This window comes from Danio rerio, chromosome 8 (assembly GCF_052040795.2).
Source record: "Danio rerio strain M-AB ecotype USA chromosome 8, GRCz13ab, whole genome shotgun sequence".
Taxonomy (NCBI): Eukaryota; Metazoa; Chordata; class Actinopteri; order Cypriniformes; family Danionidae; genus Danio; species Danio rerio.
The window spans coordinates 56,488,197-56,510,397 of record NC_141028.1 but is presented as its reverse complement, the minus strand read 5'-3'; the positions used below and the strand labels follow the sequence as shown (position 1 = coordinate 56,510,397).

Genomic DNA, 22,201 nt, shown 5'->3' with positions numbered 1-22,201 from the left:
CTTGGCATTTCCATCAACCGTTTTTTTGTGCGCATATTCAAAATGCATATAAAAATAGGTGAATGGCAACATAGCTGTTTCTCATTTACACACTAAACCCATTAAACTCACACGATAGTTAAAGGAGCGCAACTAAAAACTTTATCAGATCATAAGTTTATTTAGAAACCCTTTTTTTAACAACAACAGAAAATATTCCAGTACCCAACAGTAAAATGTTAAAAAATGAACTTAAATCAACAAAAAAGTAACGTTTTACAGCCAATCAAAGACTGGGTTGCACTGTAATTGACTGAGTCTGTCAGTCTACACGTCTTAATATTAACATGTTCTTTTGAGCAACTAAAATCTTTCAAACTCCAGTTTCATCGTTGTTTTGTAACAGAAAACAAGGTGAAATTCATCATCATGACTCGTTAATTTAAAGGTGCGATGTAATAAGTAGTTTCATTCAAGCTGAATCTAAAATCAGACCTAGAAAAAGTAAGTTTTCAACATGTCTGTTGTCCTGTAAGGCGTATGAGACAAACTCATATCCTTCATTACCCAGTAGTGCAGTTTTGTCCAGCACACATCAGTCTTTACAGCAGTGTAGGTCTCCCACCTTATAGCTGAGCTGCTGGGAGGGTAAAAACACGGTAATGTTCAGCTGAAGGTGTTTTTTTACATCCCTGCCAGCTCTGCCTGCTTCTCATCCTCAGACTCAGGCTGGTTCTCGTCATCTCCGTTATAATTAGCCACATCGTCCTCTAGATCTTGACCTGCGCCTTGGTTTTCATCTGTCAGAACACAGGAGAAATGTTCATTAAAAGTCACAATTATATAATAGATTTAATATACAGTGCTTAGCATTTTAAGTATACACCCGCTTTAAAAAAAAAGCATAGTTTCATCCACTTCTCAGTGTATATAGACAATTTTGGTGCATTTAAGCAAAAGAGTTAACAAACAGTTATATCTAATTAAAATAAGGCCATCTAACATACACTAACTGGCCATTTTATTAGGTATACCTGTTCAACTGCTCGTTAACGCAAACTTCTAATCCGCCAATCACATGGCAGCAACTAAATGCATTTAGGCATGTAGACAAGGTCAAGACCAACTTGAAGTTTATTTTTGCAAAAAGACTTCAGCATTATAGCCCCTGCCTTGTGCTGTTTCCCTCATTTGTCTTATGAGTGCTTCAGCATTCTACAAGCTTACAACAGGGGATTTGTCGGCCGTTTGTTAAAGGAAGGATCAGAAAAGACTATTGATGTATGGGACTTTGCAGTACACAGTTCATGGATCAGTTTCATCCTTCATTTCACAAGTGTAAGTAAGTGCAAGTAAAATGGTTGCCTTCTTGTGTTCTCTAGCTTGCAAATTATGTATTTAATTGTGTTTTGTTACTTGTAACTGCTCCACGCAGCTTGTAGTGTATATTGTTAATTTAAACACGTTTGTGAGGGTCAAGATCCACTGCAGTTTGTTGTTGCTATCCGCTTGTTAAGTGATGAAGTATGTAATACTGTTTTCGTGTCCAAGCCGCCATTCATTTGAGTGGAGAAATCATTTGTTTATGATCATGTTTTTATTCCTATCACACATTAAAGTGAATTTTATATAAAATCAGTGTACACAACAATCTCTGGGCTTGCTGCATAACAAATACCAAAAGTTTAACAATAAAAAAAAAAAAGAATAACTTTCTGGCCATCGGATATTAGGCATGGACATATATACTGCGATCGTGATTTTCGAAAGTATTAAATCGCTTTGTAAACGTTTATTATTACCATTTCATGAGTCTCCCCATTCAGTTGATTAGAGCGCTTGGACCTGGAAGCCGATTCGCGTGACGTCACACTTAACAAGCGGATGGTGACCGTCAGCTGTTCCTACATATGCGAAGGTCAAGTATCAAAATAGTTCAGCTTTTGCCACTGTGTGGATTAATACTGGATGTGTGTTATGGTTAAGAATAGAGCAATATGTTGGTGTTTAACTGCATTGCTTTAATGCGCTTCTACATTAGGCTCACACATACACTGATTACTTAAACAATGTTGATTGGTGGGCGTTTCTCTCCGTCTCGCACTGAACGCAGTCGACCAATCGGAACAGAAATCGCGCAAAGGAGGGGTTTGGGAACAAATGAATCGCTGAATGAATCATGCCACGTTTGGATAATTAGGTAAAAATAATACTATAAGACAATGAAAGTGTTTTTTGACCTTGCATGAATATCAGCATGTTGTTGGAGACCCACAAAACTAAAATATGATTTTTAAATGCAAAATAGGGACTCTTTACTTAAAAACAACTATTAATTATAACCCTTTTTGGTGATTTTCTGGAATACCACTATATCATTAAATATATTATTACTGTGGCATAAAATTACTCACAACATGAAATTTTGGTCATACCGCACACCCACTGTGAATATATGTGTGTGATGATCAATAATGGAAGAGCACCTTTAATCTGAGAAAGCTGTTTCTCGATCTCGCCCTCGTTGTCGTACATGATGGCATCTTCCTTCCCAACTGCAGCGTCTTCCTCCTTCAGATCCCCGGCTTTCAGTTTTAAATCCTCATCATCTTCTTCCTGATTCGCATCTCCAATCCCAACATCATCTTCCTCATTGGCATCTCCAATCCCAGCCTCATTTTCCTTCGGTTCTAAAATATCTGCTTCATCCAGCACAGCCTCTGCATGAAGACACATGACATTTCCAATATACATGCACAGTTGATGTCAAAAATTATACCCCTTCTGTGAATTTTATTTTCAGATATTTCCCAAATGATGTTTGATTTTTCACAGCTTTTCCTATAATATTTTTTCTTTTGGAGAAAGTCTTATTTCATTTATTTCGGCTAGAATAAAAGCAGTTTTACATTTTTTAAAACCCATCTTACGGTCAATATTATTAGCCCCATTAAGCAATATTTATTTTATATTGCCTACAGAACAAGCAATGACTACAACTTGCCTAATTACCCTAGTTATGTCTTTAAATGTAACTTTGAGCTGAATAGTACTGTCTTAAAAAATATCTAGTCAAGTATTATATGCTATCATCATGGCAACAATAAAATAAATCAGTTATTAGAAATGAGTTATTAAAATTATTGTGTTTAAAAAAAGAAAACTTCTTTCTGTTAAAGAGAAATTGGGCAAAATATACAGGGGGGCTAATAATTCTGACTTCAACCGTATATGTGTGTTGCTTTAAATGCTGGATTCCCTCCATTAGCCCAGAGGTTCTCAAAGTGGGGGTCGGGACCCCCCGAGGGGTCGCGGGACAATGAAAGGGGGTCGCCTGGTGATTTTCAAAAATCAATTATTTTTTATTAAACCTTAAGACTTACTGTATTTTATCAATAACCTACTGAAGAGAAAAAAATAGTCGTTTATAGTTACTATAAACTATATAGTTACTATAGTAGCTTATAGTTACTAGTTCTATTGGATTGCAACTTCTCGGGTAATTACATTATACTAAAGACACAGCAATACTGTCAGATGCAGCAGATTTTGTAACACCAGGTTAAACTTTCTAGCCCATTTACAGCACTGACATACATTAAAAAAAAAACAAAGAATAGACTTGGGTCTATTAGTGTGTTTGTGCGCGTCATTGCATACAAGGTTTCTGTATTTATAACCACCACCTCAGAGAATATTGGGGGTCATGAGTCACTGGCATTGTCATTTTGGGGGTCGCGGGCTGAAAAGTTTGGGAACCCCTGCATTAGCCCACCTGCATCCTTTGGAGCCGGTTCTTTAATGTCCTCCACTGCTTCTGCAGCCGCTTCATAGGCTGGCTTTTTGAGGGTCTCACTCTTGTTTGTCAGTTTGGAGGCAGCAATAGGCGTGTCTTGTAAAATCACAGCATCTTAGATGAGCAGACAGAATGTTGTTAGAACACAAGCTTTTGACATTTCTCAGAAGCTTTAGTTGATTAAAATGCTACATCTGTGTTTGGAAACTACAACAAATACGAGCACTTTCCAAAAGTTACCAAGAAGGCACCTTGAGGTCAAAATGACAATCAAACTGACCTTGACATAAAAAAATAAAAAAATAAGGCCCTTAGGGCCTACTCACACTATGCCATCCGTACCGTGCCCAGGCCCATTTCCCGGATCGTTTGAGAAGTGCGAGTGCGCTGAATCCGGCTCAAGCACGGTTCACTTGGCCGGCCCTGGCCCGGTTGGAAGAGGTGTGCCTGAGCGCGGTTCACTTGGGCTTGGCGCGGTACGTTTGTAGTGTGAGTGCAAAACGCGCCAAAGCCCGAAACTGAAAGCGAGACGTGACTTTTAAGGGACTGTTTGATATGGGTTAATTAATCATTCTTACTGTTCAGTGAACGCAAATTGTGGTAGTTTATTAAAGAGGCAAACCCCTCACTGCACGACAGCTGCGCGCCTTCAGCAAACCTCCTCATTCCTGCAGCACGAGAGCATTATGATTGTTTATGAGCGCCAAAAGTGGCAGATCTGTTCGGCGAAATATCTGACTGCGTGTCACCACATCCCTAAGGACAGTTTGACGAAATATTTGACTGCATGTCACTCCATATTAAACGACTGAAATGATATAACAAGAGAAATCTCCACTGTGCTGCTGAGTGAGAGCGCTTCTCACTGAACAGCACAGCAGCGATGACGTAAGCGTGCCGAGGCCCGATTGTGTGTGAGTGCGGGCCGTCGGGGGGACGAGATGGGGGACAAGCGTGCTTTGGCCCGGTTCGAGGCAACTGTACATAGTGTGAGTACGGCCTTAGTTGCTGTGTAGATGCAATATACCTTAAATTCAACAAACGGACCATCAAATTAAAGTAACCTTTTTTTTTGCACTGCAATTGATGATCAACAGAAAAAAATGACAAACTGTACCTCTTCCCAACAGATAAAAAAAAACCAACAATTAGGAATCCATAATAATATGGTGTCATGGCTTTGCAATCAAAAAAATGTCATTATAATGGAAATCAATGGGTCAAAAACAGCCACCAATGTAATGGAAGAGTAGTCAATTTTTCCAGAGTGTATTGTTGTGTTTTTTTTCATAAAAAAATAAGCATGAAAATAAGATTTTGTCACCAAAAAGCATTCATTTGCTCAAACACCGACATTGTGTGGCTAAATTAAGCCTCAAAATCGCCTCAGTGGATGAAAACTTATTTAAACATCTTGAGACTAAAAACAAAGAAAACCATCAACAAACAGGCAACTCTCACCTTTAGCATCTTTCTCCACTACTAACTCATTGGTTTCAACCTGAGCATCGAGATTGGATGGTGAATCCACATCTGGTTTTCCGTTTGGAGGTTCTGCTGGGTTTTTATTTAAATCGTTTGAAGCGAGAACATCAGATTTGGCTTTCAAGACTTTCTGCTCGGGACCGTCAGCATCCTGGAAAGAAAAGATTTTCAGTGAAAAAGGGTTCAGACAACAACAACAAAAAAGTAGCACTTTAAAAGAGCCATTAAAGAGGATAGTTCACACACATGAAACTTAAAAATTTCTTCCCTATTTATTTTAGACTTTCTACTATTTCGATCCATTTACTCAAGAGGTTCTAAATGGTAAAACTTAAGTTAACATTAGGCGGCACGGTGACTCAGTAAATGTCACCTCACAGCAAGAAGGTCGCTGATTCCAGTCCCGGCTGGGCCAGTTGGCAGTTCTGTGTGGAGTTTGTATGTCCTCCCCGTGTTTGCGTGTGTTTCCTCCAGGTGCTCCGTTTTCCCCCACTGACCAAAGACATGCGCTATAGGTGAATTAATCAACTAAATTAGTGTATGGGTAAACTCGCACTACGCTATCTAAACACTGCACAGGCACTTCGACCCTCATTTCCGGGCTTGTTTCAGAAGAGTGAGTGCTCTGAATTGGGCCAAAGCACAGTTCAATTGGCCGGCCCTGGCCCAGTAGAAAGAGGTGTACCAGAGCGTGGTTTGGTTAGGCTTTGGTGCGATACGCTTGCAGTGTGTGTTCAAAGTAAGCCTGAGAGCAAAACTTTAGACGTGACTTTCTTTTTAAGGAACGGTTTCATATAGATTTATGAATCATTCTTATTTTTCAATGAATGCCAACTGTCATAGTTGATTAAAGATCCATACCCCTCTCTGTTTGACAGCCGCCACCTTCAGTAAATCTCCTAACACCTGCAGCACGAGGACTTTTATGAACATTTATGAGCATCAAATTGTTCAGCAAAATATTTGAGTGAGTGTCACTGCATATCAAACCAGTTAAAATAATCCAAAATCATTTAACTAAAGCAATGTCCACTGTACTGAGTGAGAGCGCTTCTCTTCTGTTAAACTGAACAGTTGCATCGATAACACAACCGTGCTCAGGCTCAGAAGGCAAAAAATGCAATGGTAGAACAGGCCATCAGGGGAGAGGGGAGGATGGACAACCATGTTTAGGTTCAAGACAACCATGTCTAGTGTGAGTGCATCCCATGAGTGTGTGTGTTTAAATGAATGAGTTCATGGGTGTTTCCCAGTACTGGATTGCGGCTGGAAGGGCATCCGCTGTGTAAAACATAAGCTGAAACAGTTGGCGGTTCATTCCACTGTGGTGACCCCAGATAAATAAAGTGACTAAGCCGAAGGAAAATGAATAAAAAAGTAAACATGAACTAACAATATTTAGCATCATTAACATTAACAAAGGGACACGTCACGGTGGTACAGTGGGGTAGCACGATTGCCTCACAGCAAGAAGGTCGCTGGTTCGAGCCCCAGCTGGGTCAGTTGGTATTTCTGAGTATAGTTTGCATGTTTTCCCCATGTTGGCGAGGGTTTCTTTCAGGTGCTCCAGTTTCCCCCACAGTCACATGCGCTATAGGTAAACTAAATTGTCCGTAGTGTATGTGTGTGAATGAGTGTGTTTGGATGTTTCCCAGTAATGGGTTGCAGCTGGAAGGGTATCCGCTGTGCAAAACATATGCTGGATAAGTTGGCGGTTCATTCCGCTGTGGTGACCCAGAATTAATAAAGGGACTAAGCCGAAGGAAAATGAATGAATGAATTCACATTGACAAAGATAAATAAATAGATTATACAAATATAATAGCTTATACATACATGCATAAACACATATATAAATACAGCTAATGGATAATAAATGTAATATAAATAATTATATTTAATAAATTAAAAAATAAATTAATTTTATTTTTTTAATGAATGGACCATAATTTTTTACCTTCTAAAATGTATAAATTTCTTTTTTGTGTTGAACTCAAAACAAGATATACTGAAGAATTTTGGAAAACGTTATTATGGAACATCCTTCAGTATACCTTCATTTGTGTTCAACAGAAGAAAGAAATTCAGACAAGTTTGAAACAATTGGAAGGAGAGTAAATGATAATAGAATATTCATTTTTGGGTGAACTATCCCTTTAATAATTAATCATTCATTTATTTATTTACCTGTGGATCCACCTTTTCAGCTGTCTTCAGTTTCTCTTGTTTGGCAGCTGCTATCTTCACACTGCATTCCTCTTTTGTTGCCTCAATTTCTTTGTTACACTGAGTCCTGAATGCACACACACACACGACATACTCATTAAGCACTATAACTTGTTTTGCATTTTGGTGAGAGCGTTCAGAAATGGACCTACTTGTCACTGTTGGCTTTCTTTGTGAGCGTGTCCATACTACTATGACAGGACTTCAGTTCACTCTGCATCTTATTCACATCCTCCAGTAACGACTTCATACGGTCTGATGGAGAAAAATCAACAGTGACGTTAAACAGTTGATATGCTTCACACAGCAGGATAAATATAAGGCAGCCACTCACTCTTCATGTTTTGTACTGCTTTAGCACTGGAGGAAATGTTGAGCTGCAGATTCTCCTAAGGAAAAGAGAAGACTTTCAGACACTCATCTTACAGCTGAAGTCAAAATTATTAACCCGCATGTGAATCAAGTCTTTCTTAAATATTTCCCAAACAATGTTTAGCAGAGCAAGGAATTTTTCGCAGTATTTGCTGTAATATTTTTTCTTCCGGAAAAAGCCTTATTTGTTTTATTTTGGCTAGAATAAAAGCATCTTTACATTTTTTTAAAACCATTTTAAGGTCAATTTTATTAACTCACTTCAGCAATACATTTTTTTCAATTGTCTACTGTCTACAAATTGGGCCGGTGCTGCCTTGTCAGTTAAGTTTAATTTGCCTGCAACTGTTTGTCAACTGCATCTTAAAGGGTCACGAAACACCAAAACACATTTTTTGAGCTGTTGACAGTCGTACATGTGTCCCACACTGCTAAAAACACTATTAGGACACCTATATTTCACTAAAAAGTGTAAATTGGTTGTTTTTGCATTATTTAAAGCAAATCCGTACTTCCGGTTTGAAACATATTTTTGAAGCTGCGTCACGGTCATGACATAATATCGTGTATTACAGCGTGCAGACTGGACGTCTGAGCCAGAGTGTGTCTTATTACATCTTACAGTGTGATGCATTAATGCATGAGTAAGGCTTGAATCAAACCAATCAGCGCGCTCTATTGTGCAACTTCATTAATATTCATTACTGTCACAGTGTTTAGACGACAGAGACGCCACGTTGTGTTGGCAAAACAAGCGTGAAGTGTTGCTTTTATAGTTTGCTGCAGTTAAGTTTTGTTTTCATTTTCTCTCTGTGAGAGCGCAGCTGGAGTCAGTTCGTATTTTATTCGTATCGAACAAACTATTGCACCGAGTGTAAACATGTTAGCACTACAACCAAACTTTAACCTCGTGTAGGATTTTCACGCATTTTGTGATCGGAATAACACACGCGGCTTTCTGATGCTACCTGTCGAGTGCATCTAAGTTTCCGGGAAATGCTGAGTTTATTTTTTTTCTCTCATTCGCCGTGCGGTATCAAACATTGCATGAAAAATACACGCTTACAGCAGTTCCTCGAATCAAATATCTCGTTTGTCGTGAGGGGCATGAATGAATTCCCTGAATGAAAGAGCCAAACAGTTAAAGTCCACCATTTAATTTGGCAAATAATTCGACTACAGATGTCCATGTAAACAGTCCCTTTCTCCCCTGTTGGGTGTGTGTTTTGACTCTGAAATTCAGCGCGCCCAAATAAGACACTCCCACACCATGCCTCTTTTCTTCCTCCGACACTCCCCCCTAAACAGAGCTGGACACGCCCACTTTTCTGACTTTTTCCAAAGTAGAGGTGTGCAAACACCCTGCTGAAACGAGGGGGTTTCATGGCCCTTTAAAATAGAGAAACAGTTTGTGCTTTTAAGCCTTTAAATGCTAACTTGTCTGTGAAGTGTACACCATATTGGGTTTCGCTTCCTCTTATCTGATTGGATGTTGTAAGCTAGGGATGCACGATATATTGGCGGCCAGTTGCAGAAACATCTTCTGATGCACAACCTTCAACACATCATCAGTGTTGTTTCCTGGACTCACAGGGTGTTTCGGGACTTGCAACAGACACTGACCGAGGCTGATCAGACTCCGGCCTGTGTCCAAGTGGCATGCTACTGCCCCCACCATTCCCCCCTCTTCAACCAGAGCCATCTAGATGCTTTCTCTGCTGCCTCCTCGTTGTTACTTATAGCTCGTCTTCGGTTGTTGCCTGTTACTCCAAGTGTACCATAGGCCTTGCTCGGGGGGAAGCTGGCAAATCCCCTACTACCCACTTCCACTGGCATGCACCTGGTCCTCCATCCATTCGCCTGACATTGCTCCACTAGCTCTTGGTATTTTTTCAGCCATCTTGAGTTTCTCTTGTTTGGCAGCTGCTATCTTCACACTGCATTCCTCTTTTGTTGCCTCAGGCCCCATTAACACTAGTGCGTTTTAGTTTTAAAACGGCGTTTTAGAATGAAAACGATCCGCGTCCACACTCGCGTTTTACCCAGCGTTTCTGAACTGCTCTCCGTCCACACCAAAACGCTGAAAACGCACATCACGTGACCACACAGACACTCTTTGGCAAGCGCTGCAGCCCATCTACCCAGATGAGAGCTCTGCTAGTCGGACTTCTCATCAAGCATCTCCCGCTGGATCTAATCTCACTATATTTATTAAACGGGATATTTCATTCATCTTGTTGTCTTTATCTAACGACATATTCCCCGACTTTGGTCATTGGAATCTATTACTTATATGTAATGTGTTTTGGCTGAGCGCAAAGATAAGTTAATGGTTATTGTAAGCACGTACATTCTGTATATTGACTGATCGCTTGCCTTTATTTCCTATAATGTATAAACTTATTGTATGTTATACTTTTATAATGGCCATTATCGATTCTTAAAACTGGTATTCAGCAAAAGAGAGGGTGTGTTTCGTATTTTCACTGAAATTGAAAGAAGGCAGTTGTTATCGGCTCCGTTTTGTTATAAATATCCACACAGTGAAGATGACGCTCATATATGCAGCACAACGCCTCCACATTTCTGCTGTCTGTTTAGTTGTTAATATTAAAATGAAAATAGGCAGTTCCTTATATCAAGTTTACATTTTATTGTTGAGAAAGTGAAACAACGTAGCCAGGGTGATGTGAATGAAGTTATAAAGTACACTGTTCCCTTTGAAGATTTACCCGTGTCCTCGGTATAGTCCGTTTTCCATATCAAACTGAGAAGGGGGAGACTGCAGCCTTGATCAAACTTGCGAAGTCTGAACTTACACAGGGAAGATGCAGGACTGAACTGTGTGTGTTAGGCTACTTAATACTGAGGAAAAGCCACAATCAGAGAGGCGAATGTCTGCAGCCCCCTGCTCCGTTTTCAGATGTCTCCGTTTTCCATCATCCACACTGAGACGAAGCAGCAGCGTTTCAGAATAAAAACCTCTCCAGCGTTTTCGAAACGCCCCGTTTTCGGCGCTCGAGAACTCAGGCGTAGTGTGGACGAATGGCGTAACCGTAGCAAAACTTAAGCGTTTTCAAACTAAAACGCATTAGTGTAAACGGGGCCTCAATTTCTTTGTTACACTGAGTCCTGAATGCACACACACGACATACTCATCAAGCACTATAACTTGTTTTGCATTTCGGTGAGAGCGTTCAGAAATGGACCTACTTGTCAAGGTAGGGAGAAACTCAAGATGGCTAGCTCTATCACTGGGAAACATCGATACACACTCATTCACACACATACACTACGGACAATTTAGCTTATCCAATTCACCTGTACCGTATGCCTTATTATGGTGGGCATATCCCTTATTTTCACATCCCAATGTTGACAGGCATGAGTTAAACATTTATTCTCATGCACAACAATGTGTTCGCTAAGAAAGACAAAAAGCAAAATAAATGCTTGTCGTAGTCATGACTCTATAATGCGATATGTTAAATTTAGTGTTGCGCACACTTTCGGTTTTATTTTCACTACAAAGCGCGGTTCATACTTCCCGCGGGGCTCACAAACGATCACTTTGTTCCACAAACTGAATGTTATTTACAACTGTATTACCTGTTTTTCACAGCCTATGCAGGTTCTGTCCACTAAAGTACACTTCATTCACATGCGCGTGCCCGCCCTCTCTGTGGTAACGGGTCACGGTCAGCAGCTCACAACTTGTGTGATATCGTGGCCGCGAATACATCATTACATTAAGACAGAAATGGCGCTTTTGGGAGAATTATACCTTAAATACAGAATGTGACACTTTTAACACCATTGGTGTCCACGTTGCTGAACAGCGTATGTAAAACAATGTGAAGACTTGTGCGGTTGCCTTTTCCTCTCTACTGAGCTTGAAAATACAAATGGCAGAATCGTAGAAATGCTGGATTAAGATCGTCCAGGGGGTTGAATCGAGATCAAGATCTTTTTCGATTAACTGTGCAGATCTAGTATTTAGGATCTTTGAAAATGTAGTTACATCGCAATTGTCATTTTTTTAATTGACAGTAGTATTTAAAGAAAAGATAAGCTGAATAAAAAGTGTTTGTATACAGTTATGTTTAGCTTTTGACACATTATTTAAAATATGTGGCTGAGAAATAGCTATTAACTTATTTATTTGGTCAGTCCAGCAGAAGGAATCCTTCGCATTGGGATAATAATTCTGATTTCAACTGTATCTGTGTGTACATATATGATAAAATGCAAAATAACTAAGACTTGTCATGGCATCTATAAATTGGTGTTCTGCTTTTTTTTAAATAAATCCCATTTGATAAATGCTCCTACTTAATGAATAAATGTAACTAGCTGGTTACTGAGTGAGTACTGAATGAGTGTTTTCCTACTTTTTCCTGTCTCCAGCTGTTGATAGCGTTCTCCTGCTGTCTGTGGTGTGTTTTCTCCATCAACTCCAGCTGTTCGTTCTGTCTGTGCATCTCGTCCTCTGCTTTCAGCTTGCTCTTCTCTTCTCTTTCCCGGTCTGCTGACAGCAGCCGAATGTGGTCCTCCAGCTCCAATATCTTGCTCTTTAGAGGAACACAAAGCATCTTTTAGACTGACCCATTACAACCACTGAAAACCACATCCAGGAGCAATTCCATGCAAATGTTACCAATTTTACCAAAATAGCGAAACACTTTCTAGGTTTTTTTTGTGTAGGCTTGTATTTTACAATACTCTACAAACACTCAAAAATGTCTGTCAATGTTTTCAAAACAATTCTATTTGATTTACCAAAGTCACACAAGTGCCAATTTCACATCCATAACGGAAAGATTTCACATGCATAACCAAGCTTTTCCCACATAAATGCAAAAAAGTTAAATAAAATAAAACCCATCATTTTTGTTCTATAGTGAGCCGACTCTTATCCTTTTTATTAGCATTGTTTCTTTTGGGTTGTGCAGTTTATTTAAAGAATGTCTACAAAGTATGTTGTATACTGGACCTAGGCATTTTACGGCTTCTTTGATCGAATCAAAGTATTTATTAACATGGTTTCTGCTACATTTATTTTGATGTGGCGGGGCGCCATACCAAAATTCATCCAACCACGGCTAAATTAAAGCTTCTCATTCAAAACATTCAGTCATCTTTTTACAGGGCTCGAAATGAACCTTTTTGCTTGGTAGCACCGGTGCTCCTAACTTTAAAAATGTAGGCGCACAGCCAAAATTTAGTCGCACCCACCAATTATGAGCAATGCTACACGTTTTATACAAACATATTTATTGCATTTGAATTCAACACTAATCAAACTAACAAGCAAAAAAAATCTATATATGCAAGCGTAAGAAAAATATGTCGAAACAAAATCCCGTTCTCACAAGAAAATACATTTTATAGCATAACTGAGTGACTAAAAGATACACGGAGCGTTCATCGGCCCTGACCGCACTGCTTGAATGAATCTGTTAACAATATAACTGCTGTTCTCACAAGTGCTGTCTGATATTGTACTGATGCTTTTGACATGTACTGTACCTTATTATATGCATACGTCATGTTAATAGCAATACCGGTCTTTTCATGAGTAACGTTAGCGATATTAGCTTAGTCAGCGTAAGCCTGTTTGTGATGGTGTACGTGGTGTTAAATTTGACATTATAGCTGCCCCTTGCACGGCGGACAGCATCTGGCGATTATATGAAGAATTAAACAGAAGCTCTCGTGCTAGATGTGGCAAACAGTTACCTGAAAACTCCTTCCCACAGACTTTTCAAGGCGGACTTGAAGCCAATGGAAGTCTTTTATCCACTCTTGGAAAAGTGTAGATGGTGGATTAACATTCAGCACATGGTCACTAATAAGATGTGCCATTATTTATAACTTTAAATGCCATGTTTTCTAAAACAAAATCTGTCAGCGTTATCTTCATTCTCATCTTCAGCGCTTTAGTTTTTCACGGTAGCAGCTCTCTCTGCCATCCCAAGCAAGAAGGCGCTGTCTGAGTGATTGACAGCTGTTATTAACCAATCATTCGCGTTCAGTGCTAGAGCAGTGGGCCAATAAGAAGAGCGTGAAGGCGGGGCTTTGTTTACTGCAGCAAGTTGACATGACAACTGCTTTAAACCATTCCTGAGTGCTGCGTTTCGCGTTTCAAGTGCAGATAAAGAGCTTAGAGATGCATTCGGCGTGAATGTCTCCCGAATCCGCGCATGTGGTGAACATTTTGCAGTAAAAATTGGTCGCACACAACAATTAAGCACTCGCAGAAATGCTCCCAAATATATTTTGAGGTCGCATAGATAAAATTTCGGGCGCATATGCGACCAAAATGGTCGCAATTTCGAGCCCTGTTTTGATAGCGGGTTATAATCGCACCAAAACGTATTTAAAGGTAAGTGTATTATAACAGCGTAAACCTTTCTGTAATCGTAGTAGCGCTGTGCATTATTTGTTTAACCCTTTAAGGTGAAGTGCTGACAGACTGACAGACAGGTGTGTGAGGCCAGCAAACACGATCAAAATAATATATTGCTTAAGGGGGCTAATAATATTGATCTTAAAATAGGTTTCAAAATATTTTAAACTGTTTTTATTCTAGGCAAAATAAAACAAATAAACCTTTCTTCAGAAGAAAAAATGCTATAGGAAATACTGCGAAAAAAATCCTTGCTCGGTAAAACATCATTTGGGAAATATTTATGAAAAATTAATCATAAATTCACAAGAGGGCTAATAATTTTGTCTTCAGCTGATAATCGTTTTGAATAATAGTGATTACAATTATGACCAAAATAATCATGAGGTGTTGTAGGGGTGTCCCATTTCTTAAAGATACATTTTGAAGCCCTTCCCCTTCACAGTATCTTTTAAGGGCCAAGGGGAAAGGGTAGGGGTCCATAAATGGAATTGGGCTATAGACTAATTACCTCAATTAGACTAATTACCTCAGATTATTAGTTAACAAATTCAGATACTGATCCTCTCTCAGTAATGATCATTACATCACATATCCACCTCGCAATCAACCTGACTTCAGTGCACTTGTTCAGCCTAAAACAGACTAGAATTCTCTTATTGAACATAAAAAATGAATGATTAATTGAATGAATGAATGAATAAAAATGAAGGTGAAGTAATTAAACGAACAACCCTGTGGCATTTAAATGAAGTTGATATTGTGATGCTAGTCTTTATCTTTTGTGTAAAATTTATTTAAAAAAAAAAAAAAAAAAAAAAACTTTAGAGCTTTTATGAATGTTTATTAAATAATTTCACAGAATAGTTTTTTTTTTCTTTATAAATGAACTGTATTGTTCCGGCCCTCTTAAACTGCCCCAAAGTCTAATGTGGCCCTTTGGAAAAATTAATTGCCCAGCCATGTTATATACTACAAACTTGCATACTTTTTTGTAACGAATGTTTAGTTTCCTCATTTAGAAAAAATATATGTTTACAGATTGGAGTTTGCATGTTCTCCCCGTGTTGGAATGGGTTTCCTCCGGGTGCTCCGGTTTTCCCCACATGTCCAAAAAAATCATGTGGTATTGGTAAATTAGATAAGCTAAATTGTCCGTAGTGTATGTGTGTGAATAAGTGTGTATGGATGATTCCCAGTGATGGTTTGCGGCTGGAAGGGCATCCGCTACACAAAACATATGCTGGATAAGCTGGTGGTTCATTACGCTGGAATAATAAAGGGACTAAGCCGAAAATAAAATGAATGAATGAATAAATAAATGTTTACAGATTTATATTTTTTTTTGATCCCATAACTCTGTGGTTAGATGTTTGAATATAATGTCAACATATACTATCTCTGTTACTGCTACATCCATAACGCTGGAATTGCTCAGTGTCAGACCTGGAGCTCTACGTTTCTGGAGTTGGAGACCCAGTAGTTGAAGGCGAGCAGGAGGATGCAGGAGATGAGCGCCGCCATCAGCAGAGATGGAGAGCGTCCGCCACGTCGACCGTTCCCGAGAGCACCCATCATGCTGGATCACAAACACCTTACAAAAGGGCTTTCTGAAAGGGAAAAGAGTACACTTCATATAGCATAGACTACATGTATTGTTTTTAAAAATCTATTGTTACCACAAAGAAAGTACATGCAATATTCATATTGTAGAGAAGTACAATAAATTAAATTAGTTCCATGTGCCAAGCTTTCGTGTGCTTCATGTATTGACCTTATTCTCAATGTGGAAGTGCGCTCGTTTTTTGATACTTCAGATTCAATCGTCTACAGGAGAAATGACTAGGAATAATAAATGGAAGAAAACAGTCAAATTATTTGCTTTACAAACAAGTGTGTTCATGACTATATATATATATAAAAGTAGAATGATCTAATAAGAACATATTCGTTTTCAACATAAAGCAGCTTAACATGCTGTTCCTAACGTCTAAAAAAATAAATGCAAATGAATGAAACTGTAAGTCTTGAGCCAAACAGATTCTAATGGTTACGCGCGCTCTTACATGAAGAATAAGGTAAATTGTTTATCCAAATTGGACCAATTAGATGGAGCCTTTACTATCTTTATCCTGACCTCTATAGTAGGTGTTTCACTAATGAAATACCTACTAGAGTACTAATGAAAACACTAATGTTGGGAGCAAGAGGGAAAAATGACAACAGCCAATTAAAGCAGCAAGCAGTGATGAAAGGGACCTCCATCAAACGTGCATAGGTGGTGCTGTCGAGTCATTTTGCCACACCCACTTCCAAAACCTTTCAAAAGAAAATTTTCAGCCACTTCTGGTGTGTGAAAGTTTTGAGTATTAGAGCATGTTTAGACCCTCAAAAATGCAAGGATAAAAAACAAGAATAAAAAAACAGAGCAATTCTAATAGGGCCTACGCCCCACCAGTGCTCGATCCCTAATAATAATAATAATTATAGTACACAAAGCAATTTTAATAGGATCTACGCCCCACCAGTGCTCGATCCCTAATAATATAATATCCCTAATATATATTATAATAATAAACAAAGCAATCCCAATAGGGCCTACAAGCCATCGGTGCTCCATCCATAATAATAATCAAAATAATAAACGGAGCAATAAGCCGCACCATGTTGGTGTTTCTTAAACATCTAATTATTACAAGGTAGGTCATTAGCACAATGCTCAATCGCCAACCTGGAGGACCAGGACATACACACATACACTACGGCCAATTTAGTTTATTCTATTCACCTATAGTGCATGTGCATGTTCATGTCTTTGGACTGTGGGGGAAACCGGAGCACCTGGAGGAAACCCACGCCAACACAGGGAGAACATGCAAACTCCACATAGAATTGCCAACTGGCACAGCCAAGACTCAAACCAGTGACCTTCTTGCTTTAAGATTTCTGTCCATTTAAACTTGGTCTATCCAGTGAAAAACTTCAAGGAATTGTTGACAATAATCTGTCATCAATAACTCTTCTTCCACCACTTGTTTCAAACCTGTTTGAGTTCATTTTTTCTGTTGAACACAAAAGAAGATATTTTAACGAAAGCTGGAACCACTGACGTTCATAGTTTTTGCTTTACATAGTCAATGGATAAAGGCTTTCAGCTTTCAAATACCTTCTTTTTACAGCTTTCGTCAAAATATATTTTCTGTGTTAACAGCAAAAAGAAGCTCATAAAGGTTTAGAACTGCTTGAGGTTGAGTAAACTATCATAATTGGTAAACTAACCCTTTTAATTCTGCAAAACCAAAGTCCCTTCTTCCTCGCTCAGAATTTAAACACAGGAAGTTTTGATGTTGCCAAAGGCGACCACCACTGTTTGGAAATGGTTTAAAAAATGTGCTAGCAGTTTGGGACTAGCAGTGTTGAGTAAGTTACTCAAAAAAGTAATACATTACTAATTACTACTTTAAAAATTGTAATCTGATTTGATTAATGCATGTAAAAGTAATCAGATTACTGATTACTTTACTTTCAAGTTACTTTGAAAACCAAAAAAAAAAAGCACTAAAGTCAAAATTGTAGTTTTACTTTCATTCATTTAATATTTGTACAATAACAGCACTGTCACAATATTTTGCTAAACAGATTCATACCTTTTTAATATATTTAATTTTTTGCTACATCAATAACAACCAATTATAGCCTAGTTTCCATTCATTTATGAGGTGAGAATGAATTATGAACACTGCATGCGTACCCCAAATAAGAGCTAAACAATTTTACAAAATGCATTAAGATTTATAAACTGAACAAAAACATGTTAGAGTTAAAACTATTTTTTTTTAAATTACAAAAAATGTTTTATTAAATTTTTACAGTTATTTTTTCTGAGCTATAAACAACAATTGGTTTGTCCATATTTAGGTTATTAAGATTATAAAGTTAAATTATAATTAATTTTAGTTATAGTGGATAAATTGCAACTGTTTAACCTATCTTTTAATCTCTGAAAAGCGCTGTCTAAACTATTTTTATATTTTTGTATTGAAAAAGTATAAAATGTATATAATACGTAATTTGTAACCTGAAACGTCATTAATTTAACAAAATTGCTTGTGGACTTTAAGTTGTGAAGATATTATTGTCTTATATTATACTAAAATACCCTTTTTTGGTTAGCAGTGTTAGATTTGTGGCTGCATTTGAAGTTGTTTTTTCACTGTGGAAGGGTAAATAATATTATTTTTAAATGTATGTCTGACAGTAAACAAACTTTAATTCACTGAATGTATTTGTTCATGCTTCATTAAGGGATAAGTTTAAAACAGAATAAAATAATTAGATCAATTTATGCAAGACTTGTAGCTGTATAAACAAACACACACCCAAGTTTCAGATTAGTACTTGGTATCGGACGATACTCTTAGGCCAGGTATTGGTATCAGGACTACAAAAAGGATGTCAGAACTAACAGCAACACTCAAATTTCAGTCTGTCTGAAAACAAAAGCATTTTGTTTAACATAAAAAATAATAATGGTAGTTTCTATCCATTTAAAACAAAAATGCTGATTTTGTCAACCCTTGTGTATTGTTTAAATTTACTACACTTTCATTGTGTTAGAAGCTGGTTTAGCCACCAACAAGTTCAACAGTAAAAATTAGAAATTTGACCTCAACCCAACAAGGAAAACCAGCAAAAATATAAAAAACATACTTATGGTGTCGCAGCTTTGCAATGAAATTATGTCTTTATAATGGAAGTCAATGGGGCAAAAACAGCCACCAACATAACGAAAGAGTAATCAATTTTCCCAGAGTGTATTGTTGAGTTTTTCAAAGCATTTTCAAAAAAAATATGTGTCCAAATAAGATGTCACCAAAAACCATTCCATTTGCTGAAACGCAAAGAAAATTGTTGCCAAATTAAGCCTCAAAATCACCTCAGACTGGATGAAAATATCCCCAACAGCACACAAGTGTTAAACCTATTAAAGTCTACAGTGTCATATTATGAACCACATTTGGAAAAACCTCTTTTTCCATTCCTGTTATCAATTACATAAAGACTTTTTTTATTTTTAGAAAGTAAAAGGCCTAATGTGTTGTAAAATATTTACTGGCAACTATAAAGTAAACTTAAGGTTTTATTTTTTTTTTACATTAGTAATATTGAAAATGATGATCAGACTGAAGCATATTTATATTATTCATATATAAAAAGTTAACCTGCTTACATGCTGTTACAACTATTTTATTTCTCATATTGAATTCATCTTTATTTCTATAAAGCTTTTACAGTGTAGATGGTGTCAAAGCAGCTTAACATAAAGTGCTAGTCAACTGAAACCGTCAGTCCAGTTTTCAGAGTTGAAGTTCAGTGTATCAGTGTTGCAGGATTTTACTATTTGACAATAAGAAATTCATAATAAAACAATCACTTATACTTAAAAATGTGTTTGTTCATGGGTTAGACAGTAAAATCCTACAGTTCGACTTACCAACTTAACACCAACTGTACTCCTATATTTACATCATCACTGAGCAAATAGTAAAATCACACTCGCTCACGGCGATCAGTACAGGATGTAACACAGGATCAAAAGCAGATCTCATAGGAGTGGTTTAGTAACAGTGTCTGTGCTATTAATAATCATCGCCAGAGAATTTTACACAAGGCAACAAGTTCCTACTGTACCTGCTAACGTTACTGTGCTCTTGACGACAAAACAACAAACAATTTACTTTCCGAATTATAAAGCAAATAAGTAGATAAAATCTTTGTAAAAACAACCTAAACATGTTCTAATATGAAATGTAAACTTTTAAAATGTAACGTTAAATCTATACATTTAGAATGAAATTTGTTGTAACGTTAGCACACTTGCTAATACAGCTACTTGAATTAATACAGTCACACTTTTCCCTTCGTTTCAGTTAAATATTATATATTAGTCTCATATTAACCTTACCTGCGTTCACTGTGAAAGCTGTCGTCAGGAGAAGGGATGAAACATGGACATCTCGACACTTTTTCCGGGATGAAAACGCAACAAACAGCAGCGTTTGTCTTGAATGGCAAGGCGCATGCGCACTTCATACTTGTTTTCAGGAAACAGTCGCTTCACCGCCTGAGGTACTAGTGGAGTCGAGTGGGTTTTGTTTCCATTTCCTTTCGTCTAAAATTTCAATAATAAATGTTTAAATATGCAAACTAGTGAAAATATTGAATGCAGTTTTTTCATTGTAGTCACAGCAGTTGACTGAATACACGTACAAAATAGTATATCCCACGTAAATAAACAATATTAAAATAAACAGCTTTTTTGCCGAAAGTGCTAAAAAAGAAGTAATAATTATTAGCCCTCCTTTTAAATTATATGTAAATATTCATTCTTTCTTTTCGGCTTAGTCCCTTCTAATCATGGGTCACCACAGGCGGAATGAACCGCCAATTATATTTCACGCAGCAGATGCCCTTCCAGCTGCAACTCTTTACTGGGAAACACCAATACACTCCCATTCACTACGACAAGTTAGCATACCCAATTCATCTGTACCGCATGTCTTTGGGCTGTGGGGAAAACTGCAGCACCCAGAGAAAACCCACGCCAACACATGGAGAACATGCAAACTCCACAGAAATGCCAAATGACCCAGCCAAGACACGAACCAGCAACCTTCTTGCTATAAGTATATATAAAATACAAATGTTAATATACGTACAAAGAAACCTTATTAGAGGAAAGCAGGACGAAAGTAAAATTTTTCATAAAAAAACTAATTTTAAAAGATGTTTTTAGCAGATTTGCTGTTGTTTCTAACTCACAACAGCGGTTTATCAACATCAGGTGTTATTTCATATCAACGTAGAACAGCTCCAATAAAACTTCACTTTCAACTAAAGTTGCACATTGTTGCTTTTGATCCCATCAGTCTGGACAAAAGTAACACATTTGCTAGATTTACAGGCTTAATCTTGTTTATTTGAAATATATCTGACCATGTCTTTGTTAATGTTAACTGCAAACATATTTTGTACTTTATTTTTGCAAAAATAAATATTAAACAGCATTTTTATTTAAAATTTCAGTTCCATCAAATGTTTCAAAAGCAATCCTGCAATGCAAAATCTTAAAACTTTATACAATTATTATTTATTTATTATCTTTGGCAATTTTTATTATTATTGGCAAATTCTCTGGTCTGATGAGAATAAAATTGAACTCTTTGGAGTGAATGCCAGGCGTTACATTTGAAGAAAACCAGGTACTGCTCATCACCAGGCTAACACCATCCCTACAGTGAAGCATGGTGGTGGCAGCATCATGCTGTGGGGGTGTTTTTCAGCAGCAGGAACTGGAAGACTAGTCAGGATAGAGGGAAAGATGAATGCAGCCATGTACAGAGACATGTTCTTGAGTGGCCCAGCCAGAGCCTAGACCTAAATCCTATTGAACATCTCTGGAGAGATCTGAAAATGGCTGTACATTGTCGCTTCCCATCAAACCTGATAGAGCTTAAGCAGTACTGCAAAGAGGAATGGGTGAAAATTCCCAAAGACAGGTGTGCCAAGCTTGCACTGTAAATAACAGTGCTACTTTGGTCCCCACAGGAACTCTTGCCATTTAAACCTGATTTACTTTTAAACTGAAAAACTCAAGGATGTGTTATTGCACTAAATAACCTTTAGATTGATCATGAGTGTGATACATGAAAAGAGAAACTTAACTTGTCATAAGGAATAAAGAACCGCTACAATAATTTAATTTTTGCTCTTAAAAACAGAAATTTGGAGCTAACCACGAGACACAGTCCCGAAATCAGCTGATATTTGGCAACTCCATCAAGGGTTGCATGCTGAATGTGCTGTTATAGCCTGGAAATCATATGTTGTCAGGGCTTAGAGAAAATCGCTTTGTTACTTTCGTCCTACGATAC

General features: G+C 37.7%; 1 protein-coding gene and 1 long non-coding RNA gene across 3 annotated transcripts in view; both read right to left on the bottom strand.

Annotated features, from left to right (window-relative positions):
* LOC147842870 (uncharacterized) overlaps window positions 1-22,201 on the bottom strand; it is a 469,436-nt gene that overhangs the window by 6,638 nt on the left and 440,597 nt on the right. The gene's annotated exons all lie outside the window — the stretch shown is intronic.
* Window positions 119-20,358, bottom strand: golm1 (golgi membrane protein 1). Of its 2 annotated transcripts, NM_200279.2 has the most exon segments (11): window positions 125-275; window positions 302-779; window positions 2,466-2,699; window positions 3,755-3,889; window positions 5,237-5,411; window positions 7,448-7,553; window positions 7,639-7,741; window positions 7,821-7,875; window positions 12,250-12,429; window positions 15,714-15,877; window positions 20,233-20,358. In NM_200279.2, coding segments are annotated over 9 exon segments (1,236 nt in total). In that variant the 5' UTR covers window positions 15,846-15,877; window positions 20,233-20,358; the 3' UTR covers window positions 125-275; window positions 302-663.